The sequence below is a fragment of the Pleurodeles waltl genome, chromosome 6 (genome assembly GCF_031143425.1).
Source record: "Pleurodeles waltl isolate 20211129_DDA chromosome 6, aPleWal1.hap1.20221129, whole genome shotgun sequence".
Classification (NCBI taxonomy): domain Eukaryota; kingdom Metazoa; phylum Chordata; class Amphibia; order Caudata; family Salamandridae; genus Pleurodeles; species Pleurodeles waltl.
In genome coordinates, this window is record NC_090445.1 from 955,008,528 (window position 1) to 955,031,905 (window position 23,378).

Consider the following 23,378-nt stretch of genomic DNA (forward strand, 5'->3'; position numbering starts at 1 on the left):
GGAAAGACATCTTCATTTAGTTTTAAAATGACTTAAATGCAGGGAGCAGAAGTATTAACTAAAAAAAGAGACAATCCTACGAATATTAACTTTATGGATTCAAGCATCATTAAAACTGAAAAGCTCTACAGTATATTTCAAATGGTACATTAACTTGTAAGTTGTAAAACCCTTCTAGATTGAAAATAATTTAATCAGAGCGTACCCCTGATAGAGAAACTCATAGTTTTGGGAAAGAAATACCAAAGTATTTGCCTCAACCAAAAAATATTAAACATATACGTAGTTTAGTAACATTGTTTTCTTATTTACTTGTAACTTAAAATCAGAAGCTAGAAGTATTGAAAAACACACATGACCCACATGACGGAAAAGAGGACCAGAGACGATCTAACACATATATATATATAATGTCAGCAGCTCTTATTTGTAAAAGAAAGGATGTCTGTCCCCGAATCTCTGCTCAAAAGCCTGCAGCTGATGCAATTAAACATTGGTGCGCCAAAACCCAAGGCTGGTAGTCTTGAATCCACCTCATGCCTCTTTAGTCTGCTAGCAGACAGTCCTTTCCTCATTATCTCACTTTTGCAGGTTCCTGCTTTCTACGTTTGCGACGTTTTCGTTAGCACAGAGCGTTCCATCAGGAAGTAACACCTGGGGAAAGTTTCACTAGAAAAATATGTAGGAATTAAATCAACTCTGTGGTACTAAAGTGCACAAACTCCATAAGTGTGTAGGCAGTACAATGCCTTGTGCATGGCCATACTGGAGTACCAAGGAGCCCTCACAAAATGCTCAAACTAGCCCTGCTCCCTTCATCCCCTAGCTTAATTTCTCTCCTTCCAACCATCCATTCTCTACTTTCTGTCTTCTCCTTCACTGATAGCTTCCTGTCTATACTGCCCTTTTCACCCTCTTTTTCTCCCTTTCTTGAAGCGTCCCCATCCCTGCTGCAATTAACCTTGCTGAGCTGGGAAAGTGAGCCCCAGCCCTAAAAATAGACCTCCACCCCACCGGTGAAATGGCTGGTGGAATAGAGGGCCTGTCATGTGTATACACACCAAGAGATTCTAACCCCTCTGCCTTCTGAAGAAATCACTGCATAAATCACAAGTTACACCACACATTCATTCCACTGGGTTGTGGTCATGAGATATGCATGCATAGAGTTACAAAGAACGGCAGAAAAAAAATGAGAATGACTGTGGTGATTGATAAGCAGTGACTCACAATGTCGAAACTTGAGTTGGTGTGTCTGAAAAAGGGTATACAGAACATTGTTTGTATGGGAGTTAAAATCATACGGCCAAACAGTTTAGAGCAATCTGCAGACTGATGGGAACAATCTGGAAGGTATGTGTGAGGCTTCATGAGATTTATACATCTTGGTGACCATTTTGGACACAAGGCTATAAAACCCACGCCCACACCAAACCCTGCATCCAACGTGGACAGCACTTCTCCCACAGCATTCTGGCTTCTCATGGGCCCTCTTGAAAACCTTGAAAACCTGAAAAAAGGAATAAGTAAGTGGAAGATTTTAGATTGGCATGCACACCAACTGACCAGTGAAGAACTGGTAAATGGGAGTTCGCCATATGCATTCAAGCTCAGAGAAACTCAGTTGCGCGCACCTAAGACAATAATTTATACAGAAAGAGACTTGACAAAACCAAACTTTAGATTGTGTTTGAGAATCTTTTATGTATGAGAACTCCAGTTACAGATGGCAGGTACATGGCATGAGTGTATCAGTATGAGTATGTCAGCATCATAGTCGAGATCTAAGTAATCAGTTGAGATTGTACAGGATTAAGTTTATGTTAATGATATTCTGCTCCTCTGCAGTACACTTTCAATACCCGGAAACACAATCCAGCTAGTAGAATTGGAGATGCAAGTGTGATGAGGGTGACACCATGTAGTGACAACAGACCAGCTCTTTCTTATTTTGTTCCAGCATTTAAGGACACTGGATGTACATCGCTACTGCTGGGTCAGGATTACAGGTCAGTGCTTCTGAGCAGTTGACCAGATCTAGTGCCTTGTGACTTGCCTTGCAGCAGTCCAACAACAGACTGATTAATCTTATGGGATCGTGACAAGGGAGGAAACTAAGTGAGCTAGTGTGAATTATGTGTCTAAGTCAGTGTTGCCCACCCATTTATTCTGCTGTGCAGGTCAGGTTTGCTTTGTACAGCAGCAAAAAGGAGAATGCAGTGGGTATGGGCCAAGTTGATCAATTAGTCTGGACCAAGTTCTAATGAGGTAATGGTGAGGAGAATGGATAATGGACTGATATGTAATAGTATGATGGCAGTAGGTAAAGTATTGTGGTAGAATGTTGACATGAACAGGTCCATACAAAAGCAGCAGATCATGAACAGTGAGAAGGGCTACTTGTGGAGGTTCCAGGGGATTAAAGTAAGTGTAAGAGGTAATGTGGGATATGAGGCGAAACTGCCTGGGTGAAAGATTTTGCCCAATCATAGCAAATTATAGGGGACATGTAATTTCTAGTTCCGCCTGTAGCTTGGTCATCGCTAGGTGTATAGCTTGGTCAGTAAGATTGAGGGAGTGTGAGCTTCAGATTTTGCGACAATGAGACTGACATAGTATTTAAATACATAATACAACAAGCAGGGTGCATGAGTGGGGCATAAGGGGCAGTGGAAAGGGAGAGGAATGCAAAATGTTAGGAGTACTAAGAAAGAAATCACAATATTTTGTAAAATAACCAATATTTTGGAGGACTTTCAAATTGGGTGTGACTTTTTGTCTGAGTGTATGTGAAAATCCCTGCTGAAATCTGACTGACACCTCCCAATACCTAACTGAAAGCACCTGTACCCAACCATTCCTCAGAAAATACATTTATTGGGAGGAGGAGGGTTGTAACCAGTGCTTAATTTGTGCTTGTTGTTTCCGGTGCTGAGCACCAGCACTTATTTGTGAGGGCCGGGGCTTATTCTTATGCCTCAAGCATTTTGCCTCGAGCAAAAGACACATATGGGAAAGACAGAAGAAGGAAAAACGAAAAAGCGTCACAAAGTGAGAAAGTAGAAAGTTGCAGGATGAGCTGAAGGGGCAGGGGTGGCCCTAAATGGATTGAAGAGGCCTGAGATGGCTTCAGGATTAGCTGCCTCAGTATTCAGTGATGGCAGATTTAATTACAGCACCCTCGTGTTTAAGAGAAGGGCTTTGAGCACGGCACCTCTTTATTTACAAATTAAGTACTGGGTGTAACAGCACAAACAACCCCACGGAAGCTATGCCTTTGATCATTGCTCTATTCCGAGACTCGCTGTGAAGGATAATTCCAAAGGATTTCTTACAGATGTTCTTGAAAATGAGATGAGAGGAGGTGCAGGACACCGCTCCTCTGCTGAAGAGAGATCCTTATTCCCTGAACCCTGCATAGGAAGGATTGTCTTATGGTTTCATACTTCGTGACCAACAGGATTCTCTTCGGGCGAGTCTTCTCCGTGCTGCACAAATCGTGCAAGCCCACAGATTGGGAGAGTTTATTAGGTACCTGAAGCTACCTAGGAGGTGCACTGTGCACGACTTCACAAATGAAGAGGGCCGTAAATGGAAGCCAGTGAAGAAAGATCAGAAGTGGGGAGACGTGACTGAAGAAGAGTATGATGAAACGGAGTAGACTGCTGTATGTTTCACACTCTCTAGCCGTGCAACGTGAGCAGGAGGCACACTTGTATATATAGCATCTGACGAAGGTTGTCAGTGGAGCTGAAGAGCATAAACTTCACTTCTTACTTATAGCAATATTTAACAATCAAGGTTTCCAGACCTTGCTGTTGCAAGTAAAACAAATTGGCTAACTTAGTTTAGAAAATGTGTACATAGCGGTGAGGACAGTTTATTCACTGTCAGTGTCTTAGACAGTGTGTCATGGGCCCTCGAGCAAGGAAGGAAATCCCCCCACCCACTCCGCTGTCTGAACTGGGTAATAAAGCAATATTCAGGGTCCTGTTGGCTCCTCGGGCTCTGGATCGCGCTGCCACTGCACCTGATGCACAAATAGCAGCACAGCCCCTGTTTACGGGTGTATCGGTAATCAATGTCACTGTAACTCCCTTCATGAAACCCAACTGGAATGCCGTGTGCTCACACACAGAAATCCAATTGAAAATGGCTGATAAACCCATCCAACATACTCCCACGTTCCAGGCCACAATTTGGAGTTGTTGTCAGAACAATATTTTATGTGTTTGGCATGTAAATTTACTGTTACAGTACCAGCATTTCATGCTTTATTCAATATGTCAATTCGCAAAAGTTTTAGGCGCACAAATTAGCCTGCAGCAGCAGTGTTGAGCACTCCAAGCACACTGATGACGCTTCCACAGCAGGGATTTTGAAGTTACCGGAAAGACTTGCCATTTGTGCAGTGCTTTGCTCTGGAAATAACTGATAATGAGGACAGTGTATCTGTGTTAGTTCGTTGACATATCTCGCAGACTTGTCACTGCTACTTTCACTAATTTCGAAACTTCAGTTAAATTAGATAACGATACCGCTTCCCTGCCAACTTCAACAGTGGAGTCAAGGACCTCGGCAATTGCTGAAACGACTGGATTTTTCTCCCTCTTACACGGAGCGCTGTATTTCAGAGGCCTAAGCATTGCGGGCTTTGGTATGTAAAAACGTTATTGTCTATGTTATTTATATAATGCAAAACAGCTAAATTCAATAAAGTGCTGTTCAATACTGAGAGAGGACAGGGAATCATTGATGGTTTAGAGTTAAAGCGAATGGAGGCACTGCAGATACAAAGGATAAAAGAAGTAAAACGGGGTCGTGGGTTATCACCAGTAGGTGTTTGATGCATGGGGAGGCTATGCAAGGTTGAGGTGTTTTATGGAGAGATACATTAGGAATAATGCTACAGGACCACCTTTAACAAGTGTTCACCATAATGTGCACCTGGCTATTATTTTTTGTCAGGCCCAGATATAAGGGACACACATCACGGGCTTGTGTGGTTTCAGGGATAGCTTAACATTAAATGATGATTATTTTCAGTAAGTAATAAAGGAAAGAAAGTTATAATACATGAGATTTTTAGTCACTATTCCCCTTGGTTAGAGTCACTTGTACCACTGGCAAGAGCATAGTTATAATGATGTTTCTGATGACGATAATCTGTGCTGTTGCAACAAAGCTAGATGTCTGATACCTGTAGAATAGCAGGAAGGGGCTGTGTAGGTGTATTTGAAATTAACTACTTTAGGCTAGCACATCCGAAACAGAAAGCATGAAATCAGGTGTTGCTTCTTTCATCCTGTGTTCAACTACCTGAGCGGTGGAAACCCTGTACAGCAACAGTACAGATTTCACATGAGTGCTACCTGGACCATCAGTGGTTGCTTCTAATGCTGAGGATGTTTTAGTATCAGAGATAGTTGGTATAGATGTAGTAAGGATTTCACCTCAGTACTCTGTTTGATGGGGACCAACCATGATGATCACCATACATGACATCCTATAACCGAAGTTCACCCGTCCCTTCCCTCCTTTCATGATACCTTCTAAAAGGTAAAAAAAAAAAAATGAAATCTGCCTTACTGTTCCTATACTATAAAAAAAAAAATTATATATATATATATATATATATATATATATATATATATATATATATATATATATATATCCATTCCCTTAAAAAGTAACTATATATTGCACCCTCGCTATGCACAGTTTTTTCCTTAACATTTTACTACAAATATTACATTGATTTTATCAATTATGTTATCTAAAATGAGTGTTGGAATATGTGGGGTAATTAGCAGTGCATGGCAAATGCGCAAGTTGTAGTTACTTGAAATAACTCTAACTGCTGAATTTCTACGGTTTTGTACATTTAAAATATGAGCCTAACTATAACATCCCAGTAACCTTTGTTTTTTTAAACGAATGCCTATCTTTTCTTCAATTTTGTTTCCTAACTATAACAAAAGTGAATTTCTGTGCATTTCTATGTTTTTTTTAACATTAAGGAATTTTGATTACTATATGTTTTTCCAACAACCACCACACATGGTCTTCACCCGTGCGTGGTGAAGGTTACCGTGAGGGCCTGGCCTCTGGCCAGGCCCTGCAACCAACCCCCTATAACTGCCCAACCTCATGCCATGCACAGCTTTCAGCCATGTGTGGTGGGGGTTGGCCACAGTGCCGACGTCTAGGTCAAGATGACAGGTGGGCTGTTTGTGCTTTCACTCTAGACAGTCTCACAAAGGGAGCTGAAGTGTTCCCTGCATATCCTGATGGCCCATCACCAGGCTCATGGATCTTCCTGAGGTACAGTGGTGGGAAGAGCTGACACCTGCACCTAAATAGGTCTGTTCCTGTCCTCACACAAAGCAGTCTCCAACCCTCTGAAGTGTGTTTGGGGCCAGGGCAAGAAAACGGCAGGGTCTTGTGCATTTCAAAGACTTCTCTTTGAAGTTTACCTACTTCAGAGACATAAATGGGTAGGAATACTGGACCTCTGACACCACATAGTTAGAATCCTTCCGGACTGAGGAATTATTCCAGAAAGAAGAACTGAATCCTGTGGGAGGGACTGCCACTCTGCCTGATGCCTTAAGGTGTTGGCCTCCTGCTTGCTGCTTCTGTCCTTGGAGTCAAAGTATGGGACTTGGCTTTCTACATCCTGCTTCCAAAGGTACTCCAAGGGCTTGGACTGAGCTTGCCTCCTTCTGAGGAGGTTCAGGGACATCAAAAACTTAATCTGCCAGTGCCTGAGCTCTTCTGCTGAGAGTCATGACTTGCCAAGTGGTGCCAACTCCAGTCCGGGGACCTTGGAAGTTCAAGCTGGTGATCTGAAGGAGAAAATCTCTGCATCAATGCACCACGCCAAAATAATCTATGCAGTGCCTGTCTTGCTGCTGCAGAATCGATGCAGTGCCTGTTTTATCATGCTGTGATCAATAGAGCATGTCTGGATTTTCCACACATTGTCCCTGGGTGCCAATTTTTAAACAACACCACACCGCAGTAAGAAACTGAGGCCGCGTGTCTGGAAACCAATGCATCGTCTTTCCTGTGAGGAAGGAATCAATGCATCACCTTCCCTGCCAGTAAGGAACCGATGCATCATCCCACCTGTAAGGAAAGCATGGATGCATCACCTCCCCGGTGCAGTAAGGAAATGATGCATTGCTTTGCTTTTCCGGCACCCTACCTCCCTTGTGTCCCACATCATCTTTGTTCTTGACGCTTCCCAGGTACGTTGTGCTAAAGAGATACATTCATTGATTCATTTGGATTAAGACTTGCGTAAATTTTAGAAAGTGAGACCTTGACTTATATATGTTGGATTTCTGTCATTGTGGTCTTGTTTTACTCAGATAAATATTGGGTATTTTTCTAACCTGGTGTGGAGTCCTTTTGTAGTGCTTTTACTGTGTTACTGTGTATGTGTAGGTACACATATTTTACACATTGCCTCTGAGATAAGTCTGACTGCTTGAGCCAAGCTACTGAGGGGTGAGCAGTGGTTATCTTAGTTCTATGACTCCCTTACCCTGACTAGAGTGTGGGTCCCTACTTGGATGGGGTGCAAACCACTGCCAACTAGAGACCCCATTTCTAACATTCTCCATGAGGGGTTCTGTGCTGCTCCCCTCCTTTGTTTCAATTTTGACCCAAGGAAGTGGTGGTCCCCGGGGCTGGGGTCCACAATGGACCCCCTTCTTTAAAGTTATTTTAGCCCCAGGGAGGTGGTGGTCACCAGGGAGGTCCACAGGACCCCCCTCTTTTCTTCTAATGGTATTTTGCCCCAGGGAGGAGGTGGTCCCCATAGCGTGGGGGCTGTGTACACTTGAGTACTATTATAAGTTATCCCGGGGAGGTGGCAGTCCCAGGGGAGGTTGAAGAACCCCGCTATTATTATAAAAGTATTTTGTCCCAGGGAGGTGGTGGTCCCCTGGGAATTGGGAGGGGGGCACGCGACCCACAGCATATTTTATAAACATAGTCCCGGGGAGGTTGCGGTCTATGGGGTCCTGGGAGGTCCACAGGACCCCCTGTTATTGAAATAGAATGTTGTCCCCTGGAGGCAGTGGTCCCAGGGCACAGGCCCCTCCCCCCACATCCCTGCAAAACATATCTCCAGGGAGGTGATGGTCCCTAGGGTTTCTTAAATCATTGGGAGGGGGGCACTGTAAACCCCCCTAATTATTTTCCATAAAATGCCTCTAGGACTTAGCCCACCCTCGGCAACAAAACAGAGATATGCGTGAGACCGCACTTTTAAAAAACAAATCACAGCAAAATTAATGGATCCACCGTGATTTTTGCAGTGATTAAAAAAAAAAAAACTTTTAAGCTTCGGGGCATCCTGGGGACCCTCTGGACTGAGCCTAGGGGTTGGGTAATGGTACCCTGCCCATTTTCTTTTTTTTTTGTTTATTTTTTTAGACTGGACTGAAGCGTCAAAATGTCTGCCAACACTGGTTGTAGTGTTGGCAGCCAATCAGATTTCTGCACAAAGCCTTCGTGCTTCCAGATATACAAATTTGGTTTTCTTTTACTATTTCAAAGACTACTGAATGGATTTACATTAAATAACAAAAAACACACTTTCTGGACTAAGACCTACCTTATTGCCAAATTTGGTGTGATTCCATACAGGAGTTCATGCTGCAGTCATGTCTAAAATCTTAATGGGAATTAAAATGGGAAATGCACTTTTTATGACCCCCCAGCCCCCATTTTTCTCTGCCTCTGCTTGACAGATCACCTGGAAACCTGCCATGCGCAGCAAGATTCTTGGGCACAGTTTTTTTAAAAATTCCGTGAAGATTCGTCAAACTGTGCAAAAGGTATAGGCAAGTAAAAAAAATGCCTTTTCTATGAAAACTGGGTCCTAACTATAACTATCTACTGGCAATCACAGGTAGGATATAGAGATATAGATAGATAAAGAGATAGAGATGGAGGTAGAGATAGAAATATATATAGAGATATAGGTTATCCCTGACTTTTTGCCTTCTGACCTCCTGTTTTTCTGACTTCATTTTTGCTGGCTTTAGGATTCTATGCACTTCACTACTGCTAACCGGTGCTAAAATGCAGGTGCTGTGTACATGGTAATACTGGTGTATGCACAATTGCCATATTTAATTTACTTGTAAGTCCTTAGCAAAGTGCACTATACAGGCCTGCAAATTGAATGCTACTAGTTTCCTGCAGCAAGCCCAAACCTTCCTTTGTATTACATGTAAGTCATCCCTATCATCCCTAAGGTAGATCCTAGTTAGTCTCCAGGGAAGGATGCAGTATATTTAAAAACGTGGACATGTACATTTAAGTTCAACATGTCCTGGTAGTGAAAAAACGATTACATTTGTTTTCCACTACTGCAAAGTCTATCTCTTCCATAGGTTGACATTGGGGTTGATTTGAAGAAGCCTTTAAGTGTAACTTCCTATTGGGAAAAAATAGAAATTTGGAATTTGGTGTCTCTGGACTCGCAATGTAAAATCGCAATGTATGGTGAAGATGGATTTTTAATTGTAAATCTGAAAATGTGACTTTTAGAAAGTTAACTCTGCCTGTCCCTGAATACACATCTGAGGTGGGTTCAGCTGCACTTTGCTCATTCCCTTTAGACAGTTACACACAAAAAGGAGCTGGGGTGTGACATTTGCATCCTGATGGCCCATCACCAGGCCAATGGGCCTTCCTGTGATAGATCGGAAGGAGGAGCTTACACTTACACCAGAATAGTGCTGTGCCTGACTCCACACAAAGAGATGAATGACCCTCTGTAGAATTTCTGGAGCTAGGGAAGGATGGTCAGGGAAGGATGGTCAGGGCCCTTGTGCACTTCGAAGGCCTCTTTTTGAAATCCCCCCTTCAAAGGCCCAACTGGGTATTAGTACGGGACCCCAAACCCCACCTAATCAGAACGTTGCTGGAACCAAGGACATCTGCCTTTTTGTTTTGTTTTTCTTGGAATAAACCCCAAATATCCCTCCTTATCTTATTTCTATAAAATAATATATTTATTTTAAAAACACACTCGCTCAGGAAACATTTGCCATGTGTCTGATTTTTCAGGTTTTTGTGTAATTTGCAGAAACTCCTCTCAAACTCTTCTTTGCCATTTTGTCTCAAAAATATTTTCAGATTGCTCATTGATATCACTCCCATTCCCACCTCAAACTCTCCATACTTTTTACTGATAAACTCTTCAGGAACTTTAGCACTCATGGCTTACCCGAAGTTATGTAACATTAAATTCACACCTACTCCATAGCCCAAACATTCTGAAATCTATTACAGCCATGCTCAGAGTAAGTAGCATACTTTACACAGCCATTCCAGGGCACTGCAAGAAATCACATACAAATCAGAAGAGGCAGGGAATAACACCACCAGTACAAACTTTAACAACAAAAACAATCATTCATATCAGGTAATACAGGCACATTCATCAGATTTTACAAATATTAAAAACATATGTCAAGAGATTCAAAAATAAAATGAATGTTTGTTAGAAATTGGGTCTCTAGTTGGCAGATGTATGCACCCTGTCCAAGTAGGGACCACATTCACAGTCAGGGTAAGTCACTTTACAATACAAATTATCCTGTGTTCACCCTCTGGTAGCTTAGCACAGAGCAAGCAGGCTTAACTTAGAAGGCAACGTGTAAAGTATTTGTGCAATAACTCATACAGTTACACAGTGAAAATACTACATTAAGACCAGAGCAACAAAAATCCAATATGCACAAATCAAGATATCACTTTTTAAAGGTTTAAATGAGAATCAATCCCTAAGAATCAGTGCTTGTATCCTTTTAACACACTACCTGGGATGCGTAAAAAATAACGACGCACAGGTGTCGCGTTGGGGAGCTGATTTGAAAAGTAAGGTGATTTGTCAGATTTTCTGGCGCGGCAAAGACGATGCATCATGCAAGGTGATCCAAAGATTTCTAGGAGCGCAGCCTTGGTTCCTCACTGTGATGCAGGGATATTTTGACACCCAGGGACGATGTGTTGAAAATACAGAACGCGCTGGTAGAAAGGAGCAGGCAATGCATCGATTTTTCAGCCGCAAGCCATGCGCTGCATTGATTTCTGCACCTGTTGTGCTGATTTTTAATGCACAGGTATTTTCTCCATTTTGGTGAAGTCTTTGTAGGCCCTGAGACTTCAGAACAGGAGGCAAGCTCAATTCAAGCCCTTGGAGCGCACTTGTGGAGGAAAGCAGAGTCCTTCCGCCAGGGTCAGAGGCCAACAGGCAGCAGGGCAACCACAGGAGAGCAGTCCTTTTCAGAAAAGCAGTTCAAAAGGTTTCTTTGGGCAGCCAGGCAGTCACTCTGACAAAGTCCAGTTGCAGGTCCAGAAGTGTCTGATTTGGTGGGGTCACTGACCCAGTATATATACCCAAATTGCCTTTGAAGTGGAGGAAATTTCAAAGAGTGCTTTTGAAGTGCACGTTTCCCTTTCAACACAGCCCTGTCTGCCAGGAACCCTGTGGGGGGTTATCAGTCCATTGTGTGAGGGCAGACCACCTGCCTTTGTAGTGTAAAGGAGAGCCCCTACACCCTTTCTGCCCAAGGAAACCCACCTGTATGCAGATGAATGCAGATGCAGCTGAGAGTCCTGTGTTTATGGCTGTCTGGGTGGAATGCACAAGGCGAGGCTGGCAACCAGCACAGATCAGGCATGGATTGGAGACAGGCTGTAAGGCACAGAGAAATGCCTTCTTTCTAAAAGTGGCATTTCTGAAATAGTAATTTAAAATCCAGCTTCACCAGTACGTAGGATTTCTTACCACCATTCCAGCCATACTAAATATGAAAAGTCTATTCATCTCTGGCAGAAATTACCACTTAAAAGCATGGAAGGGAATCTCTAATGATCGCCTATGAGAGGAGCAGGATTCACAGCAGTGAAAAACGACTTTGGGAGTTTTTCACTACCAGGACATGTAAAACCTATACGCCTATAAGCCTTTTGCTTACATAGCAACTGGCCCTATGGGTTACCCATGGCCTACCTTAGTGGTGACTTAGGTGTAAGAAAATGAGAATTTAAGGCTTGGCAACCACTATTAAATGCCAAGTCGAGGGACAGTGAAACTGCACACACAGGCCTAGCAATGGCAGACTGAGACATGGTTAGGGTGCTACATATGTGGGTGACACATTCCGTGGTACAGCCACACTAGTAGCATTTGATTTACAAGTCCTGGGCACATCTAGTGCACTTTACTAGGGACTTATAGGTAAATTAAATATGGCATTTTGGTATGAGCCAATGTTACCATGTTTAGGGGAGAGATCACAAGCACTTTAGCACTTGTTAGCATTTGTAAAGTGTGCAGAGTCATAAAACCAGCAAAAACAAGATCAGAAAAATGGAGTGAGGCAGGCAAAAAAGTTGGGGAAAGAACACCCTAAGTCTGTCAGGTCTAACAATGTAGAACAAGCCATATACATTACCCACACCTTGGTACATCGCACTGTACAACTATATATAAACATTGGTAGATTATACATATAACTGTAAACAACGCAGGCATCTATACAAACCACATTGCAAAAATGTATACAACAGATGCACATAGATACAATAAACTCTTTAGCTGCTGGGCCTTCCCCCCTCCCGTGCTGATCTGTTTTTTTGGCTCTTTGGGGTAGTTCATGCTTAGACCTTCATAACCTTTTGTCCACATAAGCTATCCACGCCACAATTGCGGTCTTTTTTTCAAACATCCTAGAGATTCTAAAGGTATGCAGAGTTTGTGGGTTCCCCTAGAGGAGGCCAAGAAATAAGCCAAAATACAGCTAAAATGTTGTTGTTTTTTTTTCAGAAAAATTGGGAAAAAGGGCCACTGAAAGGCATGTGGTTTTTTCCCTGAAAATGGCATCAACAAAGAGTTTGGGGTGCTAAAATCACCATCTTCCCAGATTTCAGGAACAGGCAAACTTGAATCAGAAAACCACATTTTTCAACACATTTTGCCATTTTACTGGGACATACTCCATGTTTACTGTTTTTGTGCCTTCAGCCTCCTTCCAGTTAGTGACAGAAATGGGTGTGAAACCAATGCTGGATCCTAGACAGCTAAACATTTCTGAATATTAGACGAAACTCAGAATTCAGCAAGGGGTCATTTGTGTACATCCTTCACGGTTTTCCTACAGAAAGTAACAGCTAAAACGTTTTCCATTTATGGCAGATCTTTGAAAGCAATATACCGTTACGTCTGCTGGACTCTTCTGGTTGCGGCGATATAAAGGGCTTGTAGGTTCATCAAGATCCCTAGGTACCCAGAGCCAATAAGTGAGCTGCACCTTCCAATGGGTTTTCATTGTATACTGGGTGTACAGCACTTCATTTGGTGAAATATAAAGACTGAAAAATACTATCAAGGAAACCTTTGTATTTCCAAAATGGGCTCACGATAAGGTGTTGAGAAGCAGTGGTTACTTGCACATCTCTGAATTCCGGAGTCCCCATATTAGCATGTGAATTACAGCCCATTTCTCAAATAGATTTCTTTTTACACACTGTCTTACATTTGGAAGGAAAAAATGTAGAGAAAGACAAGGAGCAATAACACTTGTTCTGCTATTCTGTGTTTCCCCAAGTCTCCCGATAAAAATGGCACCTCACTTGTGTGGGTAGGCCTACTGCCCGCGACAGGAAACGCAACATGGACACATCACATTTTTACATTGAAATCTCATGTGTTTTTTAAAAAGTGCCTAGCTCTGGTCTTTGGCCTCTAGCTCAGGCAGCACCTAGGGAAACCTACCAAACCTGTGCATTTTCTAAAACTAGACACCTAGGGGAATCCAAGATGGGGTGACTTGTGGAGCTCTCACCAGGTTCTGTTACACAAAATCCTTTGCAAACCTCACAATTTGGCCAAAAAACTCTTTTTCCTCACATTTTGGTGGCAGAAAGTTCTGGAATCTGAGAGGAGCCACAGACTTTCTTTCACCCACCATTCCTCCAAAACTCCCGATAAAAATCATAGCTCACTTGTGTGGGTAAGCCCCAATTTGGCCAAAAAAAAACACCTTTTCCTCACATTTTGGTGACAGAAAGTTCTGGAATGTGTGTGAGAGGAGCCACAAATGTCCTTCCACCCAGCACTCCCCCAAGTCTCCAGATAAAAATGGTACCTCACTTGTGTGGGTAGGCGTAGTGCAGGCAACAGGAAATGCCCTAAAACACAACATGGACACATCACATTTTCCCAAAGAAAACAGGGCTGTTTTTTGCAAAGTGCCAAGCTGTGGATTTTGGCCTCTAGCTCAGTGGGCACCTAGGGAAACCTACAAAACCTGTGCATTTTTGAAAACTAGACACCTAGGGGAATCAAAGATGGGGTGACGTGTGGGGCTCTCACCAGGTTCTGTTACCCAAAATCCTTTGCAAACATCAAAATTTGGCCAAAAAACTCTTTTTCCTCACATTTTGGTGGCAGAAAGTTCTGGAATCTGAGAGGAGCCACAAACTTTATTTCACCCACCATTCTCCCAAAACTCCAGATCAAAATCATAGCTCACTTGTTTGGGTAAGCCCCAAAACACTATCTGGACACAACAAAATTATCGAAAACAGAACTACCTGTTTTGTGGGGGGGGGGGGCACCTGTGTTTTTAGTCCTGGGCTCAGAAGCCATCTAGGAAAACCTACCAATCCCAGACATTTCTGAAAACTAGACACCCAAGGGAGTCGAGGGAGGTGTGACTTCCGTGGATCCCCCAGTGTTTTCTTACCCAGAATCCTCAGCGAATCTCAATTTTAGCTAAAATATCAAATTTTCCCCACATTTCTGTGTGGGATCACTGCACCGGGACAATTGTCCTACCATCCAACGTTCCTCTCAGTCTCCCGGTAAAAATGATACCTCACTTGTGTAGGTGGACCAAGTGCCTGTGACAGGGAAAAGCCAAAAACATGTCGAAATTGAGAGAGAACCAAGTGGGTCCAAAAGGGCAGTTTGAAAAAAAACTTTTTAGGCTGACAATTAGGGCAGAATTTTTATCAGTATAGATGAGACAATGCTGGGTGGTAAGAATTTTGAGGATTCCTGCAGATTCCAGAAGGTTACATCACAAAAATGTGGGAAAAGATGTGTGATTTCCATTAAAGTTAGAGGTGTGCAGGGCATTGTGGGTAAGGAAATGGTGCGGGGTGCATGTGAAGCACACCACCCTGGACTCACTCAGATGTTTAGTTTTCAGATGTGTCTAGGTCTTGTGGATTTTTCTACATGGCAGCGTCCCAAAGTCCAAAAAGTGCCGCCCTCACCATTCCAAGTGGGACGATTTTGAGAGTTAGCCAAGCTCTCATGGCCCAAGTGTAAAACCAAAACCCCAAATAATCAAATGTCCTCTTGCTTGCCATGGGATAAGATGTTTTAGTGTGCGGGAGGAAGCTGAAAGACTGTTACCCCCTTCAGTTATGGTGGAGGCATACCATGCCCATACTGGTTGGTAGCCACCACCGCGCTATTTTTTTAAAATTCCCTGGCATCTAGTAAACTTTCTGTCCCCGCCCCCCGGGGTGTGGATCCGGAGTAATTGCCCCTCTGCCCACTGGTAGGCAGAACAACTTTGGCCCCTATGGTATGACCATAGCCCCACCCGCTTATTTTGGAGAAAAAAAATCTTCCCTGGTCTCTGGTGGTCTTTCTTATCCGTTTGGGGGCAGATGGGCCTTCCAAAAAGAGGCCGTATGGCCAGCAGTAATGTGCCCCCATGGGGAGCGACCCTTGCCCAAGAGGCTGCCCCCCCAAACAAAAAACACACATACACACACACCAATCCCTGGTGCCTAAGTGCCACCCCCGGGGGCTGATCGGCGTAATAGAGATAGGCCGATCTGCTCCCAAGGGGAGTATAAATGGCCAAAAATAAATCCCCCCCAGGGAGTGACACTTGCCTAAGGGGTCGCTCCCTTTGCGTGAAATTGGTGCAAAAAAAAATCCCCGATGCGTAGTGGTTTCTGCCCTCCTTAGGGGCAGGTCGGCTGGGGGGGCAGAAGTGGCCTAAATTCAATTTGCCCCCCAGGGGAGCAACCCGTGCCTAAGGGGTCGCTCCTCATATATATAAAAAAATAAAGTAAACAACGATATATATATATATTCCTGGTGTCTAGGGGTTTCTGCCCCCTTGGGAGCAGATCGGTTTAATTATAATAGGCTGATCTGCCCCTGGGGGGGGCAGAAATGGCCTAATTATACTTTGCCCCACGGGGAACGGCCCTTGCGCAAGGGGCCGCTCCCCTTATGAGTAAATACAAAAAAACAACCTCCCTGGTGTCTAGTGGGCATGCTGAGAAAGACATCAAAGGAAAGGAAAGGCCTTTCCTTTCCTTTGATGCCTTTCTCTGCCCCTCCACGTGATCGGAGGAGAAATGCAAAAGTATTTCTCCTCCGATCAGCACTGGAAGCTGAGCTTCCAGCACGGAGAGTCAGGTCTCTGATGAGGTCAGCGCACCATCAGATGCTAGGCGTGCCATCAGAAACCACGGGGGACAGGGGCAGGAGCGGTGGAAGGGGAAGTGATTCCCCTTCCATCACTGCCCAGGGGAGTAGGGTACGAGGCCCCTGGGGGGCGCGCTAGTGCTTCCCCCTCCCCCCTATAGGGACATAACTTTTGCGTCCTGGGCACCCGAGCTGTGCTGCCCAGGACGTAACTGTTGCATCCAGAGCACCCGAGGGTTTAAAGTATCAAAAACTGAATATAAACTTAAAATAAAATAAAAATAGAGTAACATTAAGCTTGAAGAGCTTAACATAAATGATTATGAACTGCAGAAGATATATGTCAGTGGAATGGCCTGGATGAAAATGTTACTGGAAGGGCGGGAGTAGATTACTATGAATAAGAAATGACAATATCTAGAAACAAACAATGCTTGGTAACATTTTGGAAGAGTAGAAAAGGAGAGCAGGTGTACAGTTATTAAAATGCTGTAAAGGATCAAGCAATGACCTGAAGAGAAGAAGTTGTGGTTCTACACTGCAACCTCAAAAATACAAAGTCAGTGGTTTGAAAAGTGACCCACAGAATTGTACTACCTCAAAAAATCATGGTATTGGCTATTTACTTAAATTTCATGGCAGGAAAGGGGAGAGAACATAGACCTCTTGGAAATGAGACTGGCAGATAGATGCTGTCTTAAAAAGCACACACACACTTTCCAGGTGCGGCTCCTTCGCTATGAAGAAGAAGCATTGCCCCCCATGGCCAAAAGCCATGAGATGAAAATAAAACACTTGTTGTACTGTTGTTTTATTTTTCATCTGCTGGCTCAGCCAGCAGTACTGGGAGTGGCTGGGCAGGGCCACGGGAGGGGGAGGAGGAGAGAGTGCACCTAAGTTTGCATGTGTGTTTGTCCGGCCATCTCAGGTCGGCCAGACACACATGTGCACTTAGATTTCTCCAGACTGGCTGTGTTTAACATCCAGGCTAGTGAAATTGCACAGATTCCAGGGCTGTGTCTGAGTGGCAGTCACTGCAGCTAGATCAATCCTGACGCTGCTTTCATGCTGTGTTTAGCATGAATGCAACACCAGGATTGCTGGAGAGCTTGTGCTGGTGTCCCAGTGAATGCTAGGACACCACATTGAGGAAAGAGAAGAAACACTGCAGGAGTGGGAGACGGTGGTAAGGTAAGTTTATTTTATTTTTATTTCCCCCCTCCATCTTCGTCCCGTCCCCCTGCCCCTCCCCTTGAGATTTGCGGCAGTCACCGCTGACTCTTTCTGTAAACTAGATAGCAGATTTATTGTAGCAGGTTGTTCCATAACCCACCTTGCTGCTCTGCACACCAATATGAATGTCCTTTTTAAAGCACAAGGGAGAGGCCCTCACTCTTCTTATACACCAAATGAGAGCTGCAGTGGGGCTTTTAATGACTTTCCACTCAACAGACACCCAACTAAGCTGGGTTATGAAGGTTATACACATCCACACTCCCAGACCCTACACCGAGAAACAAAACACTATACACGTTTGTCACTGTCTTTGTCACTATAGTCTAACCTCCAAGGCTAGCTATTGCTCTTAGGTATGTAATATGTACTTGCAACTTAAAACACAAACATAATCCCTTCTTGGTACACTCTCGGACGTTTACTCCTGCCTTTCACTTTCACTCTTCTCCTGCAAAAGACATGCTGGTAGTTAGCCGGGGTGGAGAAACTGAAATAAATTGGGACTAAGATTGTGTGGTCCTGAAAGAGTTGGTATGAATATGCTCACAATGCACTGCAGGCCTAGTACGAGTCTTGGTCCCAGCTAGATTTTTGCTTCATTAAAAAGGAAAAGGAAAATGTCAACATTTTTAGACTACCCCTACATGTAAAATTACATGCAGTTGAAAAAGTGCATAGATAAGTAATTGAAACAGCAATTCTTATGCAGGAAGTCCGAGTAAAGCTCCACAACCTGAAACGTCTCTCAAAAACATTTGATCCTACGGGACATTGCTGCAGTGTTAGAGAGATGATCAATCGTATAGTTGTAGGCATTCAAAATATAATATGATATTTTTTTACCACTGCTAAGTGTGTGGAAGTGCCATGATTTATGAGAAGTGAACATTTGTAACAAGGAGATCGACATGTATGAGTTACGCCATTATATTTTTTTTCATGTGTAATAACTGTAGGTGCAGATGTCTTACCTATAAATATGGCACAAGGAGTTACGCTCGCCCTGTTCGATACTTCTCAAAGAAAGTCATTGTAAGGTGCAATCTGTGAAATAGTAAACAGTGATTCATTCTTGTTATTAGCACTGCACTGTGGCAATATTGTGAAATTTGACTCTTTCCCTATGGTTTTCAAATAAGATGCCTTATTGTGTCACATCAATTTCCAATGGCATGACAATAATGTTCATACTGCACTCAAGCATGTTCCAACTTCATGTATGGACAATTTGAACTTTAACCTACTGCAGTGAAAAATATACTCATGTTCGATGGATTCTTAGTACATCTTTGCATTACAACTCTGAGTAATACTGATTGATATGTTTACAGCTTATTTGAGCTTCGACTCCGTGGTGATCGATTCTCAAGGAGAAATCCTCTTTGTTGCACCTAAAGAAGAGGGTAAGCTCTTTTCATCTACTACTTTAATGCCATATTTCGCTATCTGAAAACAAAGTTTAATAAAGTGTTTTGTGTTTTCAGGTGGCAATGACACATTTTGTGTGCCTCCTGAATTTGGAGAGCAGGGATTTGTTACAGAAAAGGTAATACAGTTTTTCATGTTCACATCCTGGCTCCTTATTGTTTACTTTGACTACGAAATGGCACATTCATTTGTTAAGAAAATACCTGTAGATACCAATGGGTCTGAGGTACCTAGCCATTTTATGGTCAGAAATCCTACTATTTGTAAAACCACAGGGCTTGTGATAGCAAAATAGATTGATGGTATGTATTAAAACCATTTTGTGAGTCAGGATAGTGCTTCTAATTCACAACATAGTTTTGATCACATTGAGGAAGGAGTGTGAAAGGGGCGTTTCCTCCTAATTACTTTTCGGTATGGTAGCTATTAGTGGTTTGCTGCCACAATTGCAAAGCAATTCAGTTTCTGACTGCTTAAAGGAGATGGTAATTCATTCACCAAATGGAAGCAGTCCTTGCTGGACAGCTTCTCCCTCGAGGATTGTGCCAGGCGACCACAAGGGAGGCGGGTGACAGTCAGTGGCCCAGCCAACAACTGAACAGAATCACAGGGATGATGGTCTCCTTTCTTTTCTTTGAAGCCCACCATCTCTATGCCTGCAGCCAATTAAAGGGGGTTTCAAATAGCAAGCTGCATAATTTATATTCATTAAGAAAATCCATCTGTGACCCCCCTCCAACTGGGCATTTTGCAGTACTACCTAATAGTGCATGTCTCATAACAAACAAATACTGGTCACAAAATTTGGAGCACACTTTGAGGCCACTTTTGTAACCAGTGTTTTAGCACATCATCCCCTTAATTACTTTGCTTTCAACTATGTTTTTTCTGGTGGTCGAGTGTACACAGTTAACAATGATAAAAGTAAAAAAAAAATGTAAATTGAAGGACAACCATTCTGATAGTCCATACAGTATAGATGTAGGTTGTGTATTGATTAGATTACCTTTAAATAAGAAGATTAAGTGTAAACCTTTTTTAATGAAAGTCCAATTAACTTGTAGAATGGTCTGTTTGTATTGCTGTTACATGAACATGAGAGCAAGATAGCTTTTTGGCTTAAACCACAAAGGAAATGTGGGGTAGAGAAAACTGGAAGTACACATAAATATTTACAATAATAAAACCAAGAACTAGCTTAAGCATGATGTTGGAATTTTGAGACAGAGACAGATGTTTATATGTGCCTGATTCATTAGTAGTGATAATAATTATTATTTTCCATTTATTTATTGATTGCATTCCTTATGAGTGCAAATCTAACTTTTATTTTTATACATATGTTGAATTGAAATGATAAGGAAATACCATCAATAGTGAAAACAGATAAAAAAACATACAGTGCAGAAATGGAAACATATTGAATCGATGTGAGAAATGGTTAGAATAGCAAACAAGGTAAATTAATGCATATACATAAATTAATACTAAAATAAGGGGAATGGAAAAAATGAAGATAGAGAAATCAAACATAATGAATAAAATTATGATAAGTGAGAGTGAAAACGACTATCTTTATAGATAAGAAGAAAACCTAGTTTTAAGATCAAATTACTTTATCTCAGTCAGCATCAAGCATGCTGGCACTTCTTTATGATGATAAAAAGCCTTTTTCTATACCAGTGATTCTTGGCAGATCGTTCAGCGAAGAACCAGCCTCTAACTCACACCTGGTTTTAAAGATAGGGCGTTCTGTTGGGTGTAATGATGTACAATCATCCCCATTATGTGGTAAAGCCAAAGAAAGCAATCACTTGCTTGTCTTCTCAGACTCAAAGCCAAAATGAAAAATATCCAGATAATACCTCCCAGAGTACAGTGACTTGATCACAAGACCACCTTATATTACAGAAATGTCTAAATGGCTTGTTATAGCCCCAGCAGCCCTTTTCATAAGGCCCCATTTGAACATAGGCTTTAGTGTGCAATATTGTCTCAAGATAGGTGTCTGCTAAGTCACCAATCTTCTGACAATATTGTTACACTTAAACATAATTTCTAGTGTGCATTATTGTCCGAAGATTGGTACCTGCTAAGTTAAATTAATGTTGATATCCAAAGACTTTGACAAGTTTGCACTAACAATAGTAGACCAATCTCAGTTCTGTTAAGGGCTGGCCTAAGTGTTCATACATTATGTATTTTATCTAAACATAATTGGGGATCTTATCTCTTTTAGAACATTTAGAAAAAAGAATAATTACACGTTTCAAAATAAATAGAAAAGTAACTACATATATTGAGTTTACACTATCATCTTGCTTTCAGAGTTAATAGAATGAAATAACTTTACATCAATATAAATTAAATTCAGTGTAACTATGCCTGTGCTCCCCCATGTTTTCCAAAAGAGAGTTTTACCATTGTGTCTAAAGAGAACATTACACCACATGTTAGTATCAGGAAATAATAGTTTATCATAACCCATCAGACATGCAACAATACTTCCGTTCATGAATAAGAGCCTTAAAAAAGGTCAATTTTTGCCCTTTTAATAGAAAGTTACAGTGAGAAAGGAGATGGAGCATAGCTAATGTCATCAGATGTGTCTTTAATAGTAGCAAACCACTGAGAATGTTGATGTAAAGAGAATGCTCACTGATACAAAGACAGGTCTGGGGAAGCAAAGCCTCTCTTTTTGGGGTCCAATGGCACTAAATTCTAAGAAAATGCATTTTTTCCCAAATCCCTAAAATAATTAATGAACAACCTTTTAGACATCAGAGGTATCAATTATCTCAGCTGTTAAGGAAGTAAGAAAAATATACCAGATCTTTGGAAACAAACACATTTTAAAAATGTTTATCCAGCTCTAAATTTCACTTTCACTATATTCTCTATTCCACAATCAAATTACTAACAAATGTATATGTCATTTCAATGTTAGATTGTGCATATAAATTTAAATGAGGTATTTTGTGAAATAAAAATGTGTTTCTCATTCACCACTTGTAGCCTACTGAAATAGTTATGACTGTACTTTTTCTCAACAGGCATGCGTTTATGGTGTTGCAGCAATTTTGTGGACAGCAGCAAAATGTAATTGCTCCATTCAAGAAAAGCTGACATTACCTAAGAAACTTAAGAGACTTCTGTTGAGCATGGCAAAAAGAGATTATAAGGAACGACCTTCTTTAGACGATGCCCTTAAGGTGAAGCATTTATATATAAAGTTTCCATTGTGTGCTCAAATACTGTCAGCACAAAACAGAAGATATATAATCTTCAGCCATAAAGCTTTGTCATTGTATGAATATTTTTACAATATCTGTATTGGCCTTTAGCCTCAAAGATAACCATTTTCTGTGTATGTCATACTTACATTATAAACTGCAGAAACGTAGACAATAGTCCCCATCAAGTCTGATCTTGCTATTTTTTGATCCAATGAAATGGGATTTGTGACTTCACAATACTACATAAGTCGCTGCTTGTTAGAAATTGGATCTTTAGTTGACAGAGGTTTGCATCCTGTCCAAATAGGGACCACAATCCTAGTCAGGGTAAGTAAGTTAGGCTCCCTAAATTACCCTGTGATTACCAACATGTAGCTTAGCACAGAATAGTCAGGCTTAAATTAAAATTGTAACAAGTCGGTTTTAAGGTCTTATGCCTAGTGAGCAAGGCTCTCCAAATGTTAGGCCTTAGGTACCTCAGGTCCGCCCTTACCCGGTATGCCCCTAATAGATCATTAAGATCCGCAGGTTAAAAGAAGTTAAATGTGCCAAGGTTCAAGAAGGCCAGATGGGGGGAAAGAGCCTTCTCAGTGGTGGCGGCTAGGCTCTGAAATAAGCTGCTGAATTACATGAGGGGGTGGATTCATATATGTCGTTTCACAATGAGGTTAAAACCTGGCTTTTTCTGCAGTTTTGTGTGTTCACGGTCTGTCTTATGTGGGAATTTCCTGTATAGGGTTTCCTTCTGGTTCCTTCTCTTCTGCATTTGGGGCCATATGTACAAACACATTTCCCATAGACACAGAATGGGTAAAACCCTTTGGTACATCTGGCCCTTAGTTCTTTGGTGCCTGTATGGGTTTAATGCACCTTGAAAATGCAAAATACTAATATAAATTTAAGAGGCAATGTGTGTAGTATTTGTGCAACATATTTAACATACAGTAACACATTTGAAAAACCACAAAAAGGCTCCACACAGATTT

General features: G+C 42.0%; 1 protein-coding gene across 1 annotated transcript in view; it reads left to right on the top strand.

Moving 5' to 3' along the window:
* Window positions 1-23,378, top strand: part of KNDC1 (kinase non-catalytic C-lobe domain containing 1) — a 523,355-nt gene that overhangs the window by 251,160 nt on the left and 248,817 nt on the right. The window contains exons 8-10 of the mRNA XM_069239773.1: window positions 19,060-19,131; window positions 19,213-19,274; window positions 22,210-22,368. Of these exons, the coding sequence (XP_069095874.1) occupies window positions 19,060-19,131; window positions 19,213-19,274; window positions 22,210-22,368 (293 nt within the window). The remainder of the gene's footprint in view (window positions 1-19,059; window positions 19,132-19,212; window positions 19,275-22,209; window positions 22,369-23,378) is intronic.